General features: G+C 35.2%; 2 protein-coding genes across 3 annotated transcripts; both read right to left on the reverse strand.

Moving 5' to 3' along the window:
* Positions 1-498: 498 nt before the first annotated feature.
* LOC146160691 (CCAAT/enhancer-binding protein gamma-like) lies at positions 499-3,010 on the reverse strand. The gene has a single exon (XM_083384556.1). It carries the CDS (start codon positions 1,603-1,605, stop codon positions 1,084-1,086), a length of 522 nt encoding a protein of 173 aa, XP_083240682.1. The 5' UTR covers positions 1,606-3,010; the 3' UTR covers positions 499-1,083.
* A 3,464-nt stretch (positions 3,011-6,474) lies between these two features.
* Positions 6,475-19,073, reverse strand: LOC146160692 (RNA cytosine-C(5)-methyltransferase NSUN2-like). 2 transcript variants are annotated; one of them, XM_083386066.1, is made up of 19 exons: positions 18,990-19,073; positions 18,858-18,920; positions 18,377-18,430; positions 18,201-18,295; positions 18,029-18,133; positions 17,606-17,711; positions 17,136-17,207; positions 16,734-16,818; positions 13,054-13,190; positions 12,000-12,133; positions 11,372-11,535; positions 10,223-10,385; positions 9,761-9,910; positions 9,293-9,394; positions 9,045-9,180; positions 8,680-8,763; positions 8,010-8,148; positions 7,596-7,635; positions 6,476-6,926 (listed from the first exon to the last, which is right to left on the reverse strand). In XM_083386066.1, exons 2-19 carry the CDS (start codon positions 18,906-18,908, stop codon positions 6,626-6,628), a joined length of 2,118 nt encoding a protein of 705 aa, XP_083242192.1. In that variant the 5' UTR covers positions 18,909-18,920; positions 18,990-19,073; the 3' UTR covers positions 6,476-6,625. The 2 variants fall into 2 exon arrangements, with proteins under 2 accessions (XP_083242191.1, XP_083242192.1); XM_083386065.1 differs by having other exon boundaries at positions 6,475-6,926; positions 18,858-19,014.
* Positions 19,074-19,573: the final 500 nt, after the last annotated feature.

Here is a 19,573-nt window from a genome sequence, read left to right on the forward strand (position 1 = left end):
GTAGTGGCCGTTTAACAGATTATTTTGGATCGCGGAAAAAAAAGTTTGCCGATCACTACATGAAGCTTTACGCATTTAGCTTCCCTTCGCCAATATAAGACAACAAACTTGAGGTAGATCCCAAAAACATAAAAACCCTCCGTACTTCAAGACAATTTTGGAAGTCAAAAGTCGACAAATTGTCTCTTTCGCACATAGTAGACACCATGTTTGTGACGCCACAAGCAGTCATGTTTTCTCAAACATGTGTAGTTGTGCACTGACATACAAAGTTTTAAACGGTCGCATGTTGTACACCGCTGGTCTAACCTTTACAAACACTACAACGATACATAGTGATGCAAAGTTATTTTCGTTTACTGTTAAATATTAAAGCCACCAAAACTTGATAAAAAATGTTTTTTTAGAGATAGTATAAAAACCGCAATGCTTTTGAGTTTTGACAGCCTTCTAATAGCAAACGGTAAATTTTTATTTATCAAGAAATAGTAGCCCGAATTTAGGTTTACAAATCTATGACTTTATGACAAGCCAAGAGTAAATAGATATTTATTTACCTTTAAATACACAATATATAAAAAAAACCATGAAAGTGAAAAAGACCTAACATTACAGAATATAAAAACATGTAGATCATGATTATTTAATATAAACTAAAACATAACAGTGTAAAATTTAAAAAATCAGGGTGCAACCCAATTAGCTGTATATCAGCATTTTTGGTATACTAGAGATAGACGCATATATCTGTTCACTTATAGTGTTGGCAAATATTCCGCTCCTATAATGTGGATATATTTTAACATAGTGTTTGTTTTTATTGTTCAGCAACAAGCAAAAGTTAATATACAAATAATTACTTTATGAATAAATAGTAGATCAACTGAACGTTATTTGGCATTTATATTAATGTAGGTTATAACTATATCCCACATAAGGAAAGAAATGTTTTTGGGTATCAAATGACAAAAACATAAAACAATGTTATCTGTCCATATAGGGGTAAAAGTTCAGTAAAATTTGGTTTTGCATAACCATTGAAGCATCTGCAACAGTTCTAATTGTGTGACAGGATAGGAATAATTAATCATTGCTTGAAGACTGTCCTTTTGTGGATGTGGGTCCCTCTGTCAACTTATGCCCCAACAATTGTTCAAGTTGTTTAATATCTGGGATATCATCACCACCACTAAAACCCTTTGCATGGTCCATAAACACTTTTCTTAATGTTGTCAATTCCTTGCTAAGAACTTCCACCTTTTCTTCCAAGCCAACATTTTCCAACTTTAATCGCTCAATGTTCTCCACTGTTGACATGGTCTTCTCTTTAGATCTTTCACGGCTTTTTTTTACAGCAACATTATTCCTACTCCGTCGAATAGTGTATTCGTTAACATTGTCAACGGTAGATTTTACTTTAGATTTGCTGGGAGCCATAGCTTTTCCACCAGCTGCATGTGGTATTATACCCTGTGGTGTTTTAAACTCAGATTGTTTATCTGAAGGATTTGTCAAGTTGCCTATTGCCATTGATGCTGAAACAATTGAAGAGCTTGGCACACCAACTGGTGGTTTCTTAGCATTTTGTCCATCGATTCTTTCCATTATACAATGTTCACTTTATGTTGGGTTTAAAACTTTTGAAGGTTCCGTTATCACCAAATGCATTTCGAAATTTTATTCTTTAAAATTAAGTTGTCAAAAAGCTTTGAGAATATTTTTATTAAACTAAAAATCATTTTAAGGAAAGTTACAAACCTATGTGTCTGTTGACATTAGTTCTATAAATTCTTTATATTTAATTACTAGTAGTTTTGGCTTGATATCAGCTTGACATCATTTACATTTCTGGTTAAAATCTGCTTGTAACAATATTTAAGACACTATCATTACCCGTTGCTTTTAATTATTGTTTTTTAGGATTAGGTGTTTATATCAAATTTATCATGGAGTTAAACATCCAATAAGGAGAATGTTCCAATAAAAACATTTTTAAATAAAATGTTTACTAGATTAACAAAACATCAGTAACACATTCATTCATTCAGAAATATAATAAGTGTTCAAAATTGAAATTACAAGGAATAAATAATGTGGGAGAATAAATTTAATAAGAATACTTGAAACACTCAAGCCTAAAGCTGACTTGCTCCCTAACCCAAATAATATTAGCAACAAATATAAAAAACACTGACGAAATATGGTAGGATAATAAACCAGCCCCTATTTTAAAAACGTCCAAGACTGGACTTGTCATAAAATGCGGACCGAATGATTACAAGGATTTTTGCTGCGCCGTATATCGGAATGTGTCAATTAACGATACTTAATAAACACACATCAACTGTGGACAATGTAAGAAAGTATTTCTTGACTTTTTATCGTAGGCGTATTATTTCAACGTGAAAACCTAAGGAATATAATATAAGAGTAATTTCGAAATGTCCTTTTAGAAAGTAATATCATAAGTCGACCAACAGGCCATTTTCCATCCTAGTTTTTTAATTAATCACTTTAAAACGGTTTGAACGACCGATTGCAAAGCGCTATTTTATTTCATTTTTCTGCTGTTCAACTTGATGGGGCTAGACTAGAGCTAGATGAGTTTTTGCACCCCATCCGTCAGAAATCAGTGCAGTTCTAAGCAAAAAGGTCTACGACAATCAGTGCATTCAAAGGATCAAAAAGTCCGACTTTTAGACTTTGAGGTCTTGGACAATGCACTAATTTGCATTAAGAAATGTTCATAAGAAGATTAAGTTTAACAATACTTGACTCAACCAAACCCAAACGCTAACCAGCGCCCTAACCCAAATAATGTGCGATAATTTAATAATTATAACGCTTCAGGCCCCAATACCTCAATTTGTGACGTAATAATCTTAAATACAATGGACGAGAAACCATCTTATGCCCATCCGAGTATGGGCTTTTTTCCCCAGCATTTAAAGAATTATTAAAATAACGCACATTATTTGGGTTAGGATTCGGGTTAGCGTTAGGGTTTAGGTGGGTCAAGTGTTATTAATCCTATCTCATACTTTTTGTTATCTTTTCTGAACTTTTAATGAATATTTTCAATTTATCTACGCCGGGAGTTTACCTAAAGGTCCAAATCAGTGCATTGCCAGGACCTCAAGGTCTAAAAGTCTAGACTTTTCTGCCATTGGATGCCCTGATTGTCGTAGACCTTTTTGCTTAGAAATGCACTGATTTCTAACGGATCGGGTGGTTTTTGAGTGATGTCATGTGAAATCAGCTGTTTTCGACAAAATTTATTTATTTTTTAATTTCATCAATATTGTTGTGAAACCCTACCACATAGATATGAACCAAGTTTGTTTAACTACTTATTAGGCGACGTTTTCCTGTTACCTCTTTGTTTCTTTAGTAAGATGAAGAAATATTATTTCCACCCCTTTTAGTTAAAATATGCCGAATTTCTGTCACCTAACGGCGGTCATTTCAACACCATTTTTATATTAAATAACAGGTTTATAATATGTTTTGTATAATTATAATATAAATTAAAAAAAAAGTTTTAGTGTTCTGCAGTCTTCCTGGGTGTAAAAATCACATTGTTGAAAGGTGTTTATTCAACACATGTCGTTCGTTCACCTGAATTTAAATATTTAACCGGTGGAAGGTTGGCTTCTTTTCGGCTTAGAACAGACCTGGGCAACATAAGGCCCGCCAAGCAGTTTAATCCGGCCCGCGGCTTATTTTCAATAAAATACATAGGCTAAGCGAAAACCAGGGCAAGTTGACAGATCTTGTCAAGACCCCGCCAAATTCGATTTTTAGCCTGTTTTAAATGCTAAAACGGAAATTTCTCTCTTATGTCTTTCTCGTGTGTTTCACGCGATTTTTTTGCATCTTTACGAAAAAATAGCGTCCTCTGCTCAGTGGCACTCTCTCCAACGAAAGTTTAACAAACTTAGCCTGATATTTAAAATATATATAAATATTAGGCTAAGTTTGTTAAACTTTGTAATACATCGGTAACTTGAAGTTTTGAAAAGGAAGAAAAAAACATATAGGTAAGTTTTTCGTACGAAATTTTCACGTATTTTAATCTTAAGTTTTGGGTCAACGCGCCCCACAACTTAATAAATGCTAATATATCAACCAATATACATTTTTAGTCTGTGCTCAATGCTTCGCGTATCATCTAAATCTAAATTAAAGTTTGCATTTTCAAACAAACATAGTCGCAAATTTTTCGCGCTTCGCGCGACGTTTCGTGACCTTCTTTTAATCCGACTTAAATTGCACATTTTCGCACAACTCCAAACGTAATAACACATTGGTTGATTATTTATTTTACACCGTCAGAGTATGACGTCATATTGTATGTATTTTAGATCCTATATTTGACCCGGCCCGCCACAATATTTTAGGTTTCTCATGCGGCCCGCGGCTAAAAATAATTGCCCACCCCTGGCTTAAAATCTGCGGGGAAAACATACGGACCACTTTCCACCAATGATAGTATAGTTATAGTATCATTGCTTACGACGCTTCGAAAAAGAGGTAAAACTGTACATATTTTTGATGCGATTCACTAGCAATGTGAGACAAATGTTTTTTTTGATGTTTTTTCTTAGGAAATGGCTTGTTCAATCTCGACAAATTCTGTTGGGGAACATAAGCGACACCTGTCCGGAAATATATGCAAGGTTCTTGTTGCACTAAACAAGGGGTAGGCAATTTTTTTTTATCCCCTCAAAACCACGTAATATGACGTCATACGAAGACGTTACAATCAAAGTAAGCTAAAGGACCTGTATTACGTTGGGAGTTGTGCACAAATGTACAACTGAAGTCAATTTGAAAGGGATAAGCCACGCGCGAAAAATATCGCTGCTATTTGATTCAAAATGCAAACTTTAATTTAGATTTAGAGAGGGACGGTGCGCATTGAACACTTTTAAGTAGTTGGGTGTTAAACAGCTCAAGGTTAAAATTCTTGCACAGAACGACTTACAATGCTCTTTTTTATTTTTGAGGCTTTAAGTTGCCGATGTGTTTTTTGTGGTACAATGAACATATTGCAAAGACGGTTTAAATCGGTAGAAACACAAACGTGGCATTAACCAAATGAGGTTGACAAAATGTGAATCGGTAGGTATGTTTTAGAGCAGTAGTTCTTGATTTTTTCATATATATCCCTTACAAGCCCAAACATTGTCGATTTACCCTCAGCAAAAAACACGAAATATTCTACCTCTATTACTTTAATGTACCTAGATGACAGAAAACCTAACCTACAGAAAGTTGGCAAACCTAAATAATGTTATAAAAATTGTTGGATGCGCTAATCGTGTGAAAGTTAAGTTCGTTTGACCAAATGATGTATAGGTATTAATTTTATACCCATGTAAAAATGCCTGCATTTTATTCCATGGTTGTTTTTTGATTAACCCCATCGGAGTCTATGTGACGGAGGCAGTATAAAGCGACGGCCCGAAATGGTGAAGGATTGTCACCACATACTTGCATGTTGGAAAGAAGTCATTTTAAAAATACTTAAGTGTCATTCAAGTTATTTTCAAATCAGTCCCAGTCACAATTGAAGTCCCAAGTCAAAATCGTTTAAAACATCTTTTTGGCCGAAATATTTGTGTCAAGCAAAGTCATTTGAAAACAGTGATTTTGTCATTTGAGGATTTGAGGCAGGGGTCGGCAACCTATGGCCCGCCGATGTAATTCATCCGGCACGCCACCACTTTGTCATATTAGACACGAGTCTATTCCACAAACTTTTTGACTATTTTGACTACGTAATTGCGAAAAATTTTTCGCGCTTCGCGCCAATGTTCATTCTACGTCCGGTTTGTTTACGTTTTGATGCTGCCTTTTCAACTAAATCAGCGATTCTTTACCGTTGCGCTATGGAAGGTTGCCAAGTTCGTCGCGCAAAAACGGAAAACTTATTAATAAATATTGGACATATATTTTTTAACATTTTTTTATTTTTTATTTTCGGCAATGTAATAAAAGCTTGCAAGAAATTAAAATAAATATGTATATCCCCCCAAAAAATCGCGCTCGCCAGAAGCGCCTTCACTTAAAACGGTTAACAAACACTGAGCTAGATTACCTTTAAGTGTTATCGCGTTACTTCGATGTACTTTTATTACACTATTCATCAGTAGTATGGATGACGAACGTGCGAACTCGAATTTTAAACCAAGCAAACGGTTTTTTTCGCGCTTTGCGTCAACACTTTACTGCCTCGGTTAATGTAATTAAATACGTACTTAATTCCATAAGATATCCGAGGCCTGCCTGATTCATAGTTGTTCTAACATTTCAATAACACATTTCTTAATTATCATTTTGTGCGGCCCGCAGAGACCTTTCTCAGTTTGGTTTTGGCCCGCGACTAGAAAAAGGTTCCGACCCCTGTTTTAAGGTCTGGTTTGCGATGTCACAAAGTCATTACAACCCCGTTAATTTGCTTTTCTAGCTGCCAATACCTTGCCTGCCATAAATCCTTCTGGACCTAACTGACTTCGGTACTAACGCTAACTAAGCAATTTGATGTACTGGCTATTTAGTTTGCACACAAGTCGCAAATATGAAAAACACATTTTTCGGCAGTGCTTGAATTGGCAAATTGTTAACTGGTGATCGAATCAGATTCGTTAGGAACCGCGTCGTCTTTTGCAGGATCGGCTTCAATTGACTTCGCGTCAATTTCACCGACTAATTTAACGTCGTCGCGACTGCCCTGCTTTGCTTTGTCTCGCTGATCTTCGGCGCGACTTCGTCGACTGTTCACGTTCGGCATGAGATACTCTGGCACGGGTTGACCGATCATGTTCAAGAAATGCATACGCTCGTGCTTGCACATGTAGAGTCGCGCCGATCGGCCTCCTTTCCAGCCACTCATCAGCAGGTCGCAAGTGACCGACGCCTCTCTGCGAGTATCCCAAAAACTTGAAAATGACGTTTCGAACTATTGTCGTTTACGACTATCAGGGTTAAAAACAGGGCTGCGGAGCAGGAGTCGGACTTGGGACTCGAGTAAGACCACGTGAGACTATCAGTCCCAAGTTTAGCGTGCGCATGTGTAGTACGAAATTTCGACACTGTGCCACAATCTGTAAATTGTAAAGGTGGAATAGAATATATGGTTGAATATTTTTCAACCATGTAATATGGGTGGATGAATAATATGACACCCCTATGAGTGGATTGCGATGTATATCCACCTTAACTAATTTACGTCAATAGGTAAAATACAGACTGTAGGGTCGGACTCGACCGAATCGCACATTTGGCGGGAGTCGAAATCGGGTTATTTTTAACCAACACCGCAGCCCTGGTATAAAGCATTCTTGTTGGCAATATAATATAATTACCTACATTGGGAACTTAAACTAACATCATTTAATAATTTTACGTACGTCACTTATATATTCTTTAAAGGAGTAATAACGTCCTCAACCTATTTCTTTTAATGATGAGTTTTAACTAATTCCAGTAACGCGTAATAAAACGAATACCAAAAACAATCATAAGAAAGCGCTTTACGAGATGTTGTTAAAATAAAAATATTATTTTAAAAACAAGCTTGGTAAACTCACTCGTTTTGGGGAATGTATTTGAAGAGCATACTTCCAGGATCTAAAAATAAGCATTTATTATGAAACGTAGCAACTTCGCACCATTTAACTTTTTGCCCAGCCTATTTCGGATGTAAAATTATATCTTATAGATCTACATTTCTCTAAAAAATTCTTATCTGTAATTCCTATGTGTTTGTAGCACCGATGAAATTACGGATTCACAACAGCACACCAAAACAATTTTATTAAGTTGAGAACGAAGACGCTTTGTTAAAAATCCTAAATAACGATTTCTATGCGGACTTTCGATTAGGTAACATTATAGTTAACCAAGTTTAGCGCTTATCCCGTTAGTTTCCTTTAATTTTAAATGATTCACTTTTTATTCAATTTAAGATGTAACGTTGTATAGCGTTAATATTACTTCCCCACCTAGTTTAAGCAGATTTTCGCGAAGAGATTCCGACAACGATTCGAAGCTGGGCTGCTCCTGGCACAACAAGGTTGCGGCATCTTCGATTCCTAGCTGCACCACCCGTTTCGACATGAAGGTTTCCAAGCACTCGCTTCCCTACACACACCAGAGTAAAAAAATAGTTCACCAATGTAATGTTGCTAAAACAGATATTCGTAACTGTAAGTTTGCACTTCTTGTATAAAAGTTCTAAGAATAATTTATTTCCTAAAATTTTCTCATCCAAATACATATAGATAAATGTTCTATAAATTCAGGTTAAAGATCATTTTTTCACACAATACCATGGTATTCTACGTATGTAGTTGGAAATACTACCTTATGGTATGGCGGTAGACGCTCCCCTTGTTCGTAAATGCCAATAAACTTCTTTAATATGCGAATATGCGAAACTGAGTAAGCCATTGTATCTTTATGAATAGTACTGATTCCTGTATCGTTTTTTATCCAGTTTTGACTATCGCAAGCAATCGACTTGGCGTTGCAAGCGGTGCATTCAAATGCTTGAACTAATGCCTGCTCGCCTTTATAGCTACAACTTTATAATTTATTTAAGCGCGCTCCCGAAAATCGGAAAACCTTAAGTGTTTGCGCGTGGTAACAGGAAATCATATTCCTATCACTTACATCCTGCACGATCCGAAAAGCACAGTTAAGCCCAGCCTGAGTATTGTCAGCCCTGCTTAATATTCTGACACCGGTGTTGATAACCTAAAAAAAACATCATGATTTTAGAATTCTAAAAAATGATTTCAACATACTCCACTCATTTTTTTTGAATTATTAAAACGTAAATATGCAACTTACATACACTAAAGAAACCTTATAGGATGGCATATTAAGTTTAACTTGATATAATTAGTTGGAAGTTAATTAGCTCTCGCGTGTTTTGTAACTTTAACAAACTTGTAGCTTATTTACACCAAGTAAAGCTAATATAGAATTGCAAGGAAATTTGTTGCATTGCTTAACACAACGAAAGTATATAATACCTTTAAATTTATTTCATTATTTTCAACAATGTTTCTGACTAGCGAGGAGACAAAGTAGAGATGTCGCTTCTTTTCAATGTTGGTTCTTGTCATTAACTGACCGGCCGGAAAAGAGTCGCACAAACCGTAGAAAGATCTAAAGAAATGGTTAGTAGTTTGGATGGGCACATACATTTTTATGCGCAGACCACATTAAGTGTGATAAATTAACAGCATTTTATGACCTGTAATTAATCAATAAAACCTACTTCACTTCATCAACGATTGCTTGCTCTTCTTTGCCAAAGAATACAAAAGGGTCTTCCTTAAATCCAGGTCCCCAATGACGCTTTTTTTTTACCGGAGGCGGTCTATTAAAAGATAACAAAATAATCGATCCGATTATCGATTCAAAATACAAAGATATTTTTCACAAAGCAGGAAAAAAAATATGTGCTAAACTCGCAAACAAAATCAAAATGTCTTAACAAATTCTTAACGCGTTTTAATTTTTACAAGACTTTCGTTAAGCCAATCATAATTTTTAGACAACGCAGACAGTTATTTCCAAGGATGAAAGCTTTTTGTTTGGCACTGTTTAACTTTAGTGATTCAGCAGCTATATTTTCTAACAGGCAAAATAAACGCGAATATCAATGGGCACTGGGAATTCGGAATACTTCACAGTAAACCGCTAGACGAAGAATATTATTACGATCAAGTTTAATCGTGCATACTCTGGCGATTCGGAACCTCCATTGGCTTCTTTAGTCTTGGATAACGGCGCTGCAGTTTTCACGGTTTTCTGCCATGGAAGTTTTCCAACTTTGCGCAATACGGCAACGAAGAAGCCCCCAGTATCCTGGTGATGTGGAAGAAGCCTCATGCTAAAACACAACGAGCACATTTAAATCGCTCGGTCAACGCCGACTGACATTCTCTTTTAGCCAAACTTAGCGTGAAGTTTTGCGCAAAAAAGGTCTGTTGTTGGTAAGATGGACATAAACAAACACATGTTGCTAAACTACTTTACGGATATCGAGGCGAAAAAAGCAAAGATAAATATCCCATCGAGCCATTACGGAGTGAGAGCTATCACAAAACACAGAACCAAGTCATGATAAAATACAGCCATGCCATCAAATGCGTTAATGTAAACGAAAACGAGGGCAAGGTAATGGACAGCAACGAGAGGTTACCATCTCTCCAGGTGCATCTCGGTAACCTCGGCCTCGTCTTCTGGAGGAAACATTGACTTGTGGATGTGCTTGATCGTATCCGGGAGATCCCCGTGCCTCTGGTACCAGTTTTGCGACTTGTCCATGACGCGCCATGACGACACGCCCGGACTCCATTTCAAACCTAGGATGAAAAAAACACGAAACAAAACTAAAGTATTTGTTTTGGTTCATCCTTTGTTTTAAAATGATGATCGCGATTAAAAGTTGTTCCACAAAAGATGGCTTTTCGAAGCTAAATACTATTCAATACATAACAGGATCGAAACTTAAAAGCGATTCAATCCGACCGGATGCATCAAAGTACAAAGAGAAAAACTATCCATGCTGGTTGCTCCACTTGCAGGCAACTTATTATTGTTCTATGGGGTCAGCAATGGTGGGAGTAAAATATGTTTGCTTGGCATGCTAAAACATTCTGCCTATTTTTTTCTGGCTTGTGCTTATTGTAAAGATATTATTGAATAAGTCTTGTTAAAAAAATAAGTGAAATAAATGTAACTTTAAGAAGTGCCTTGTTGAAGTATAAGCACGTTTGTTGTTCGAATCCCGGTAACCGAACTACAGCCCGCAGCATATTTTGGAAAACACGGTTAATAATTAACTTTATTACCGGAAACGTTTGTCGGATGCAAGCAATTTTTTTTTTATTTCATACAGTTATTCAACCCTTTAAGCACAAAGTATGGCGAATCGTGTTCTAAATCAGGGATCCTTTTTTTAACGGGGGGACCCTTTTTTAATTTTTTTTTGCTTCGCATGGACCACAGTAGGCAAAACAATTAAAAAAAGACGTCATAAATTAACGTCACAATATAAATTAACTTCATAAATCTGCTGATTTCGGTTCAAAAAACGTGAAAGTGAAATGGGGTCTAAATACAGTGAGTGAAAACTGCAAAAGCGTTTTATGATTAATTAAACTGTTTTCTTTGAAAAATTGATTACTTCCTAAATATACACTAATATTTTAATTAGGCCTTCATGGACCCCCTAAAACTAGTTCACGGACCCCGGTTAAAGAACCCCTGTATTTTCAAACATAAAAGTGAAACAATACATAAATTTATATTGCAACTGTAGTAGGGTTGGGGCACAATTCACGCTTACCCGGCATCTCCACATCGACCAGTTCAACGGCACCCGCGCACTTGTGCATTGCCGCCGCCACCACTGCTTCGTCCTCAATCGGGTTGATGGAGCAAGTTGAGTAGACCAGTTGGCCGCCGTCCGCCAGCAACTCGAGGCCCCGCATCAAAATCCGAAGCTGGATTCTGTCAAAAAAACGCTGTAGCATGATTTTACCTTGAAAGGGTTGCACATAGCGACAGAAGCGTTTATAATATGCCCTCAGTTTACTACCGGCTTAGCAGAGCAGTTTCTCAAAAATCATTTGTTTTAAAATGCATTTGTGCCCTTTTTTACTAGCTCTGATTTTTTTAATGTCTGTAAAAAATAAATTTACACGTCAAAATTGCAATAAGCCTCGTTCTCATTTCCACGAAGATTGTTAGAATGATATTGGATTAAGTATTTAAACAAATTGATGCTTTTATGCCTATATTATAACGTCATACCCAATTAAATGAACGTTATACGAACGATATATTAATAAAATTATATGAAAGTAATTGGCGTTTGGATTTGTTTAATGTTATACGTAATGTCAGATTTATTTTTTTTTTACTTTGCGTATAATTTGAACAAAAAAAGAAGGTTCGCCGAGAAGGTAACTCACGGGTGCAAGTAGATCGAGTTTGCGATGTTCCACTTGAGCCAGACGTCCGTGTTCTTCCGCAAGGTTCCGTCGCCCGAGCACGGCACGTCACATAAGATGCGATCGTAGCGCATCGCTTCCTCGCTGCCATCTTCCTGCAATAGAAAAAAACGTAAATTAATTAGTAATGTTCGGTAAGGAAATATCTTGAAGAAGTGTTTACTTTCATTTGTAACTATGCGTGTAATTTAGTTAGCGCTCGGGCATTCCACATTCGGCTTTATGATCACAATGAAAGGTCAGATGATTTCCTTTAAATAATAATGGAAGCTATTTCGCCAATTCTTATTCCCTTAAAAAAATGTTCATGGGCGAATAAATTTGACCTAACCGGATTTTTAGGTAAGGTAGCTCTAAAATTAGTCCTTAAATCGTGAATTGAATCCACTCCAACTGCTGTGAGTTTAACAGGGTTGCCACACAATTTTATGAAAAAAATTGAAAGATTTTTTTAGTAGCCTTTTAAAAGAGCTAAACTTAGATAGCTCGACGTTTTTTAATCTAATTCGAACAAAAAACAATATCAATGCCATAGTCAACACAATAAAAATAGTTAAAAAAAAGTCTTATTTAACACATATCTTAAAGCAGCATTAAAAATAAATTCAAAGACTATTCAAAGAATTTTTAAAAATCATAGGGTTTTGAAAAACTTTTTAAGACTCCAAAGACTTCTTGGCCACCCAGTGTGACTTTTAAAATCAGTGTCACTTTTCTCCGGAATACCTTCTCAGCACTGTTGTAATGATTTTCGGACTTCAGACATTGTTTCAAATAACTTTCGTTGAAATAAGGTGTTTTTACTGAATATATTTCAACAATATTGGGTTATTTATCTCATTTTTAAACGTTTTTTTACGTATGCCGTTTAACTTGAATTTTATGAATTCAGATATAAATTACGATCAGCGTAAAAGTTGTTTATTTTACGCTGATCTTAATTTATAATGCAAAGCAGGGCTTGTACATGACAAGATCCGTTTTGCGAATATTTGGACCAAGTATGGATCCTCACGTTTTTCAGGTAGATCTCAGGAAATGTAGAGGCGTCGTGGTTAACAATGATGGAAGACGGTGAGTTGAGTCTGTTTATTTGGTGTACCAACATGTAGCAGCGCTTGTTGTCTTTATCGTTTGCCACACACAGCCCCTCTGTAACACATTTTTTTCAGCGAACAAACAAATAATGATACTGTTTAGAGTCGACATGCAATAGCATCGCAAGAGGCAAATTTAAAACAATACTTTTACACTTGGCCTTTTATACATACCAACGAATACTAGAAGTGACTGAGGGGGGGGGGAGAAAAAGGTTGGGTTTGGGTAGTTATGACGATGTTTTTTTAAACCAGGATGGCCCGCAAAGCTTTTTTAAATAGAGACTCAAGCAACCGCAATCGTAACACATGTTCTAAACCTCTACGAGCAAATCAAGTTTGCAAATATCCACCTTATAGATGGGCTGCTGCAGCAAATGTTTGCACACTTCTAATTTTTCTCCAACTGTTTTTTCATCTTTATATTTTATTTCTCTTGGTTTGCCTAATGTACGAGACACCCCATGAAAGTTAATTTTAAAACGACCAATACATCGCTGCAAGTGTTCTTTGGCGATCGTTAATTTAGTACAGAGTTCATAACCCCTTGTGGGCGTTAGCGAGTTGAAAGGGGGCGTTTTGGGTATTTTTCTCATTTGGGTGGCGCTGAACGCACATAAGGGGGCATTATATTGAAGTACTTTTCAGCATATTTTTATTCACTTAATAATAGTACTAGCATTACTGTAATATGTAACACTAGATACCCGGCGTTGAAAATACCCGGCGTTGCCCAGGTTAAATAGAATATTTAACGATTATTCGTAAGATCTTCGTAAATGACATAAATAATGCAAGTATATATTTTTAAATATCATAGCAAATTTGCTTATGCCTAAACGTTTGAACTAAGTGTCACTAAATAGAAATTCAAATCATGTGATGTGAAGTCGGTTGACTATAGCGCACAACACTTGGCTAAGCATGCAATACATCTTTTAAGTAACGAAAACCCGTGACGTTTGTCAATTGAGAATAACTCCCAAACGTAAAACTTTAGGTTGCAGCAGCAATTGCTTAGACTTGCTTGATAGCGTCATGTTTAGGCAAATACGTAATCCCGGTGCTAAACTGCGTCAAACGTGAGAAAAATCCTCGTTGAAAAAACAAATGCTTACTGTTAACTACTGCAATAAACGCAATATTTCGAAAACATCGGGCTCGCTTCACTCGCCAGGTGCGGCCTGCCTTAAAAACATTTACAAACACTGAACTAACTATTAAAAGGGGGCTATAAAAAGGGGGCTATTAAGGTTATTTCGTTCCCTCAATTTCGTTTTTTTACACTTTTCGTTGTTAGTATGGATGACGACGTGTGGACTTGAATTTTAAACCTTGCGCCATGCGCCAACACTTTACTGCCTTCCTAAATGTAATTAAAGTGCAAGTGCAAAAAATAACGAGGCCCGCCTGATTCTACCATTTTATTAACACGATTCTTAGTTAACATTTTTTGCGGCCCTCAGATACCTTTCTGACTTTGGTTTTTGCCCGCGACTAGAAAAAGATTGCTGACCCCTGATTTAAAGTCAGAAAATTGAATTTTTTTGGTAATAACATAACCTTGTTAAATAATAATGTATGTATATTAGGAATTAATCTTTTACGTTAAGCTAACGACAAAACTGTATTGCTATGAAACTGTATGTTGAATCGTCAGCCATTATAACTTCAGGGGCGCAAAGTAGTTTGCAACAGTGCGTTTAAACCTACATGCCCTTATTTTTAAAGTTATACACCCACGTCATTAATTTAGTTCAATTTATACACATGCTCACATCAACTCCTTTAGTGAATGGGTATGTTAGACCAGTGCTCTTGAACCGGTGTGTACGGTGTACCCTAGGGTGCACCAAAATATGCATATGGTGCACCAGTACGAAAAGCTATACAAGGGTGCAACACAAACTTTTAATGAACCATTAAAACTTCACATTTATATTGAAAGCAAACAGCCTGCAGTCAAAATCAAAAAAACTCTCGCGGACAGTGTGAAAAACTTCGGCAGCTCCGCCAGGTTTAGTTTACCTTTTAAGTAAACAGGGTTTATGAGTTCGTTACAACAACTTGAAGGGTTCAACAAACTAAAAAAGGTTGAAGAGCACTGTGTTAGACAAACCTAAAACATGACTGACAGCACATCGAAGCGTAAAACATGGTGAGGGGAGCGATATGAAATAATATGGAGAACAAGAGGGCACTAGTGTAAAAAAGATTGGGAAACACTGATTTAGTGTTTCTTTGGCGATCATTCGATTTGTTCATTTTAGTTGTGTCCTGTATCCATCGAAACCCAACTTGGCCACGAGTAGAGCGACCGAACCTGTGTAGTGTACAACGTATATACAAATCTGAGCTTATCTATGTAAAGTGTGCAATGTTAAATACTTTCGTTGCTTCCTACTTTGAGGCTATAGCGCTTTGTCATGTCGCTGTTTATTACTAAAAAACTGCACGATTTACGAGAATTCAAATGGATATTTATCCGTTAGGTAGTAGGATTTGCTGGGTCTGCTAAATGTTACATGGATGACCTTGTAAGAGTTAGCGATTTTGTATGCCTTTTGCAACAGGAAAAAAAATAAGTAAGTTTGCACAGTCGAGGTGTAAAGCTTCACCATTTAGTTTAAAGACCTGTGTGTGTGTAGGTTTCCTGAATGTCGAAGTTCGGGCTACTTCAGTGGTTGATTCCACTAAAACATTGGGAAACTGATCGTATTGTTATGTTTCTAGTTATTTAGTGAAGAATAGACTGGGTGAATTGAGGTAACACAATCAACATCTGAAGGTGGAAATTAAAGTGCGCTCCGAATGATAAGAGTAGAGTTCTGTCACTTTGACTGATGCTGATACAAGGATGTATTTACGAAACATCTTTAATATGATGATAACGATTTACTTGACCTATTTGTCTTTGAAATTATATTTAAAGGTACATTACAGATCCGTGCATAGCTTATGTTTTTGCGGATCATTTGCTACAAGAGGCAGATCCAGGGGCACACAGGCCACGGTACCCCAAACAATTTCTTTGCCATTTACAGTATTTCGATGGAAAGTTTTTTGTTACTTTTATTTAATATCAACATAGGATCGAGAATATAACGGTTGTATTTAAACTTTTTATTTTTTGAGTTGACTTGGATTATTGGATAAATGCGATTGCAACGAGCCATATACGAATCCACATGTGTACCTTTACCTTAATACGTCATGTTCGATTAAAGTTTGGATAACACCAAATTGCTTTGTTTTTTAATTTGTTTTTGTGTTTCGCTGAAACTTTAGTTTCGAAATGAGTTTCACATTTTGCGGAATTAGACCGTCAACACGAATTTCTTCCAGGTTAATTTTTTAATAAAGGTATGTTATGACAAAACTGTATGGTCAACGTCATCTTTATAATTTATCATATCCCTCCCCCAAACAAAATCATGGAACCCCTGCTTGCTTTGCTTTGGCCACCCTGGTTTCTAACCATGTTGTGCACTGCATATTGTGTATAAGGTCTTCTGTAGCTCAGTGAATCAAACGTATGGCAAAAAGAAATTTGCACGCCGTTGCCTTGGGTTACATTTGTAGATGAACTTCAACTTACCTGGAATAGGCTTGGTATCATCCTGATGCAAGAGCTCGACGATTTGAGCTGTTTTTGATCCTGGCGCCGCGCACATATCTAACACCTGCGTGGGGCATGTCAATTATTTCTTTAAATCATTCAAGCTTTAACGTTGTATTGATATAGTTATAATTAAATGCAATTCACAATAAAACAATTGGCGTAATCAGGGTCAGCTTTTGTTTATATCCCTTTTCAAAATACCTTTAAACAAGGGGCACTATCAACATCCATTTGTAACAATTCTATTATATAAAGTAGAGGTATAACTGTAGGGGTTATCCAAAATAATTAGAGTAATATCAAGCTCCAAAATAAAGTTATTTACATCAAGATAAACAGTCAATTTAAAACAATTAATTTATAAAAATGAAATTCTACCTTATGATGAGGTTGCACATCCAGTAACAAAGGTGGTATCATACTAACAGCTTCCTGTCTAGTAATGTGTCCCTGCAGAACAAAGGCATGTCAGCATTTTTCATAAAAAACAATAGTGAGCTAATATAGATATACATTATAGATGAATAAACAAAACAGTATAGACTTTCTTGTCTCAGTCAAAATCAGTCACTATAGGTTCTAGTTTATAAAAGAGAAATATAATTCGCCAATCACGGCATCATCAGTCTCTAAAAAACGAATACAAGATGAATAAATTGATTCAATTCATATAACATATATATATATATATATATATATATATATGTAATATAAAAAATGTAACAATTAGTTGAATCTTGTGAATGGCCATATATTTCTGTTATATTAATATATATACACCTATCTGAAAAAAAAGATAAAATAAATGAACTTCGTTTTACCAAAATGTTAACTTCCTTGGAACTTACACTCTCTGTTTCTGCTATGAGAAATGTGTGGAACTTTTGCAGTTCAGGGTTTTTTCGGATTTGAGTTCGATTGAGGTATGTCTGCCAAGCTAGCTGGCCAGGATACCTGCATATTTTAGAAAAATTAAGGCTGTCAAACAAGAAAGTAAATAAAAAGCATTGTATACATATAAAAAGCATTGCGAACATACAAAAATTTTAAATCTCTTCTTACATTGTTAATGACAGATTGGCTGATTTTGTTTTGTGTTGGAGAATTAATAAATAATTTTGAGTATAAAACTTACAGTATATTTGTTTACTTTTGGCATTTTGGTTAACTCAGCAAAAATAGTCGCTACTAAAAACGAACTTTTACCTTCAGTATTGATAAATAACTATGAATATGTTAATTTTTTAAATAAAATTTAAAATAAATTATACCAGGGTAGTGCAACTGGGGCCTTGACAAGTTCATCACCTATTAATAGTTCTGTCATATCTCCAAAGTGAACCTTTTTCATCTGTTTTAAAAGTTCCTGTGCATGCCTGGTAGTAAAACATTATACTGCATGAAAATAATGGAAAATCAACATACATAACACTAGGCACTAACTTTTTGTATCCAGTTATGCGAAAAACAACGGGAAGGGGCTGTTTCATAAAATCCAAAAATTGGTCAAGTTCATCAACATTAAAACACGCCTGATCCTGTGGTAAAAAAATTAGAATCATGTCCTGAACACCTTTTAAAAATCCCTTAACACCTATCATAAAATTAAAAACTATTACCTTGTAGTAACTTTTGTACTTTTCATTTTCTTTGACAATATCTTTGTAATGACCCTGTCAAATTGGTTAGACATATTTAAAACTATTGTTATTTTAGCTTTCTATAACCACAAAAAGTGATAAACATTCTGCCTTTAATTTAATTTACATAATTTAACATGTCACTAACTTTTACAAAACTTCTATAACAAAAATTACAATTCCTTTTTTTTTAAATTTACAATTAAGATGAAAAATAGTGCACAGCATACCAATGTTTATTTTTATCAAAATACTAGATAATAAAACAGTTTATTTAAAAAAATGATACTTAACTCAAGAATTTAATGGTTTGTAATATTCATGTTCTATCTTAATACGTTGAATTGCCCTAAAAGGTTGTTGCTACCTTATCTATATTTTGGTTCAATTTAGCCCAAATAAAAAAAATATAAGTCCTTTTCGTGTCACTCCTAAAAAGAAACAAGGAAATATTTCTTACTTTATCTTTTCTTTCACCTTTAGGTTGAAACTTTTTTCTGCGTCGACCCATGTTTCTTAATATCTTAAAAATTTTATATAACATATTAACTATAACATTTCGACTTTATTATGTTAATTGGTTTATAGAAACCTGTTAAATTAGTCTTCAAGAGTATTTCCTTTGTAAATTGGAACCAAGTTAATTTTTCACAAATCAAGCTGAGATAGATATTAATAATGTTGCAAATCAAAAGAGATCACAGTTTAAATTACACATTCATTGCATATATTTATAAATAAACATAATGCATAATAGTTCATTGTACATCAAAAATACGGATAGTAAATTTCACAAACACTTTAATCACAAAAAAATATTTATAAAATCATTACAGTAAAAAAAGGTAAAAATTGTCTAATATATTTATAGGTAGATTATATGCAGAGAAGTGAATTGATGCTATAAAATCAAGTTACTACCTTAAAGTTCTACCAAAGTGCTTAAACAATAATTTTGTTTTCCAGCCCACATATAAATAATTCATTAGCTTGTAACTAAGCCTAGCAAAATTTTACATTTTTTTTAAATGGGACACAACATTTTAAAAGTAACAACAACTTGGAAATAAATATGTATCTCAAAAATAAATGAAATACATTTCCGACTGCAGCTGTTCCTGATTTGGGAAATAAAGGTGGTACTCCAAATAATTTTATATAATACGTTAAACACGT

The sequence above is a fragment of the Ascidiella aspersa genome, chromosome 3 (assembly GCF_963924565.1).
Source record: "Ascidiella aspersa chromosome 3, kaAscAspe10.2, whole genome shotgun sequence".
NCBI lineage: Eukaryota > Metazoa > Chordata > Ascidiacea > Phlebobranchia > Ascidiidae > Ascidiella > Ascidiella aspersa.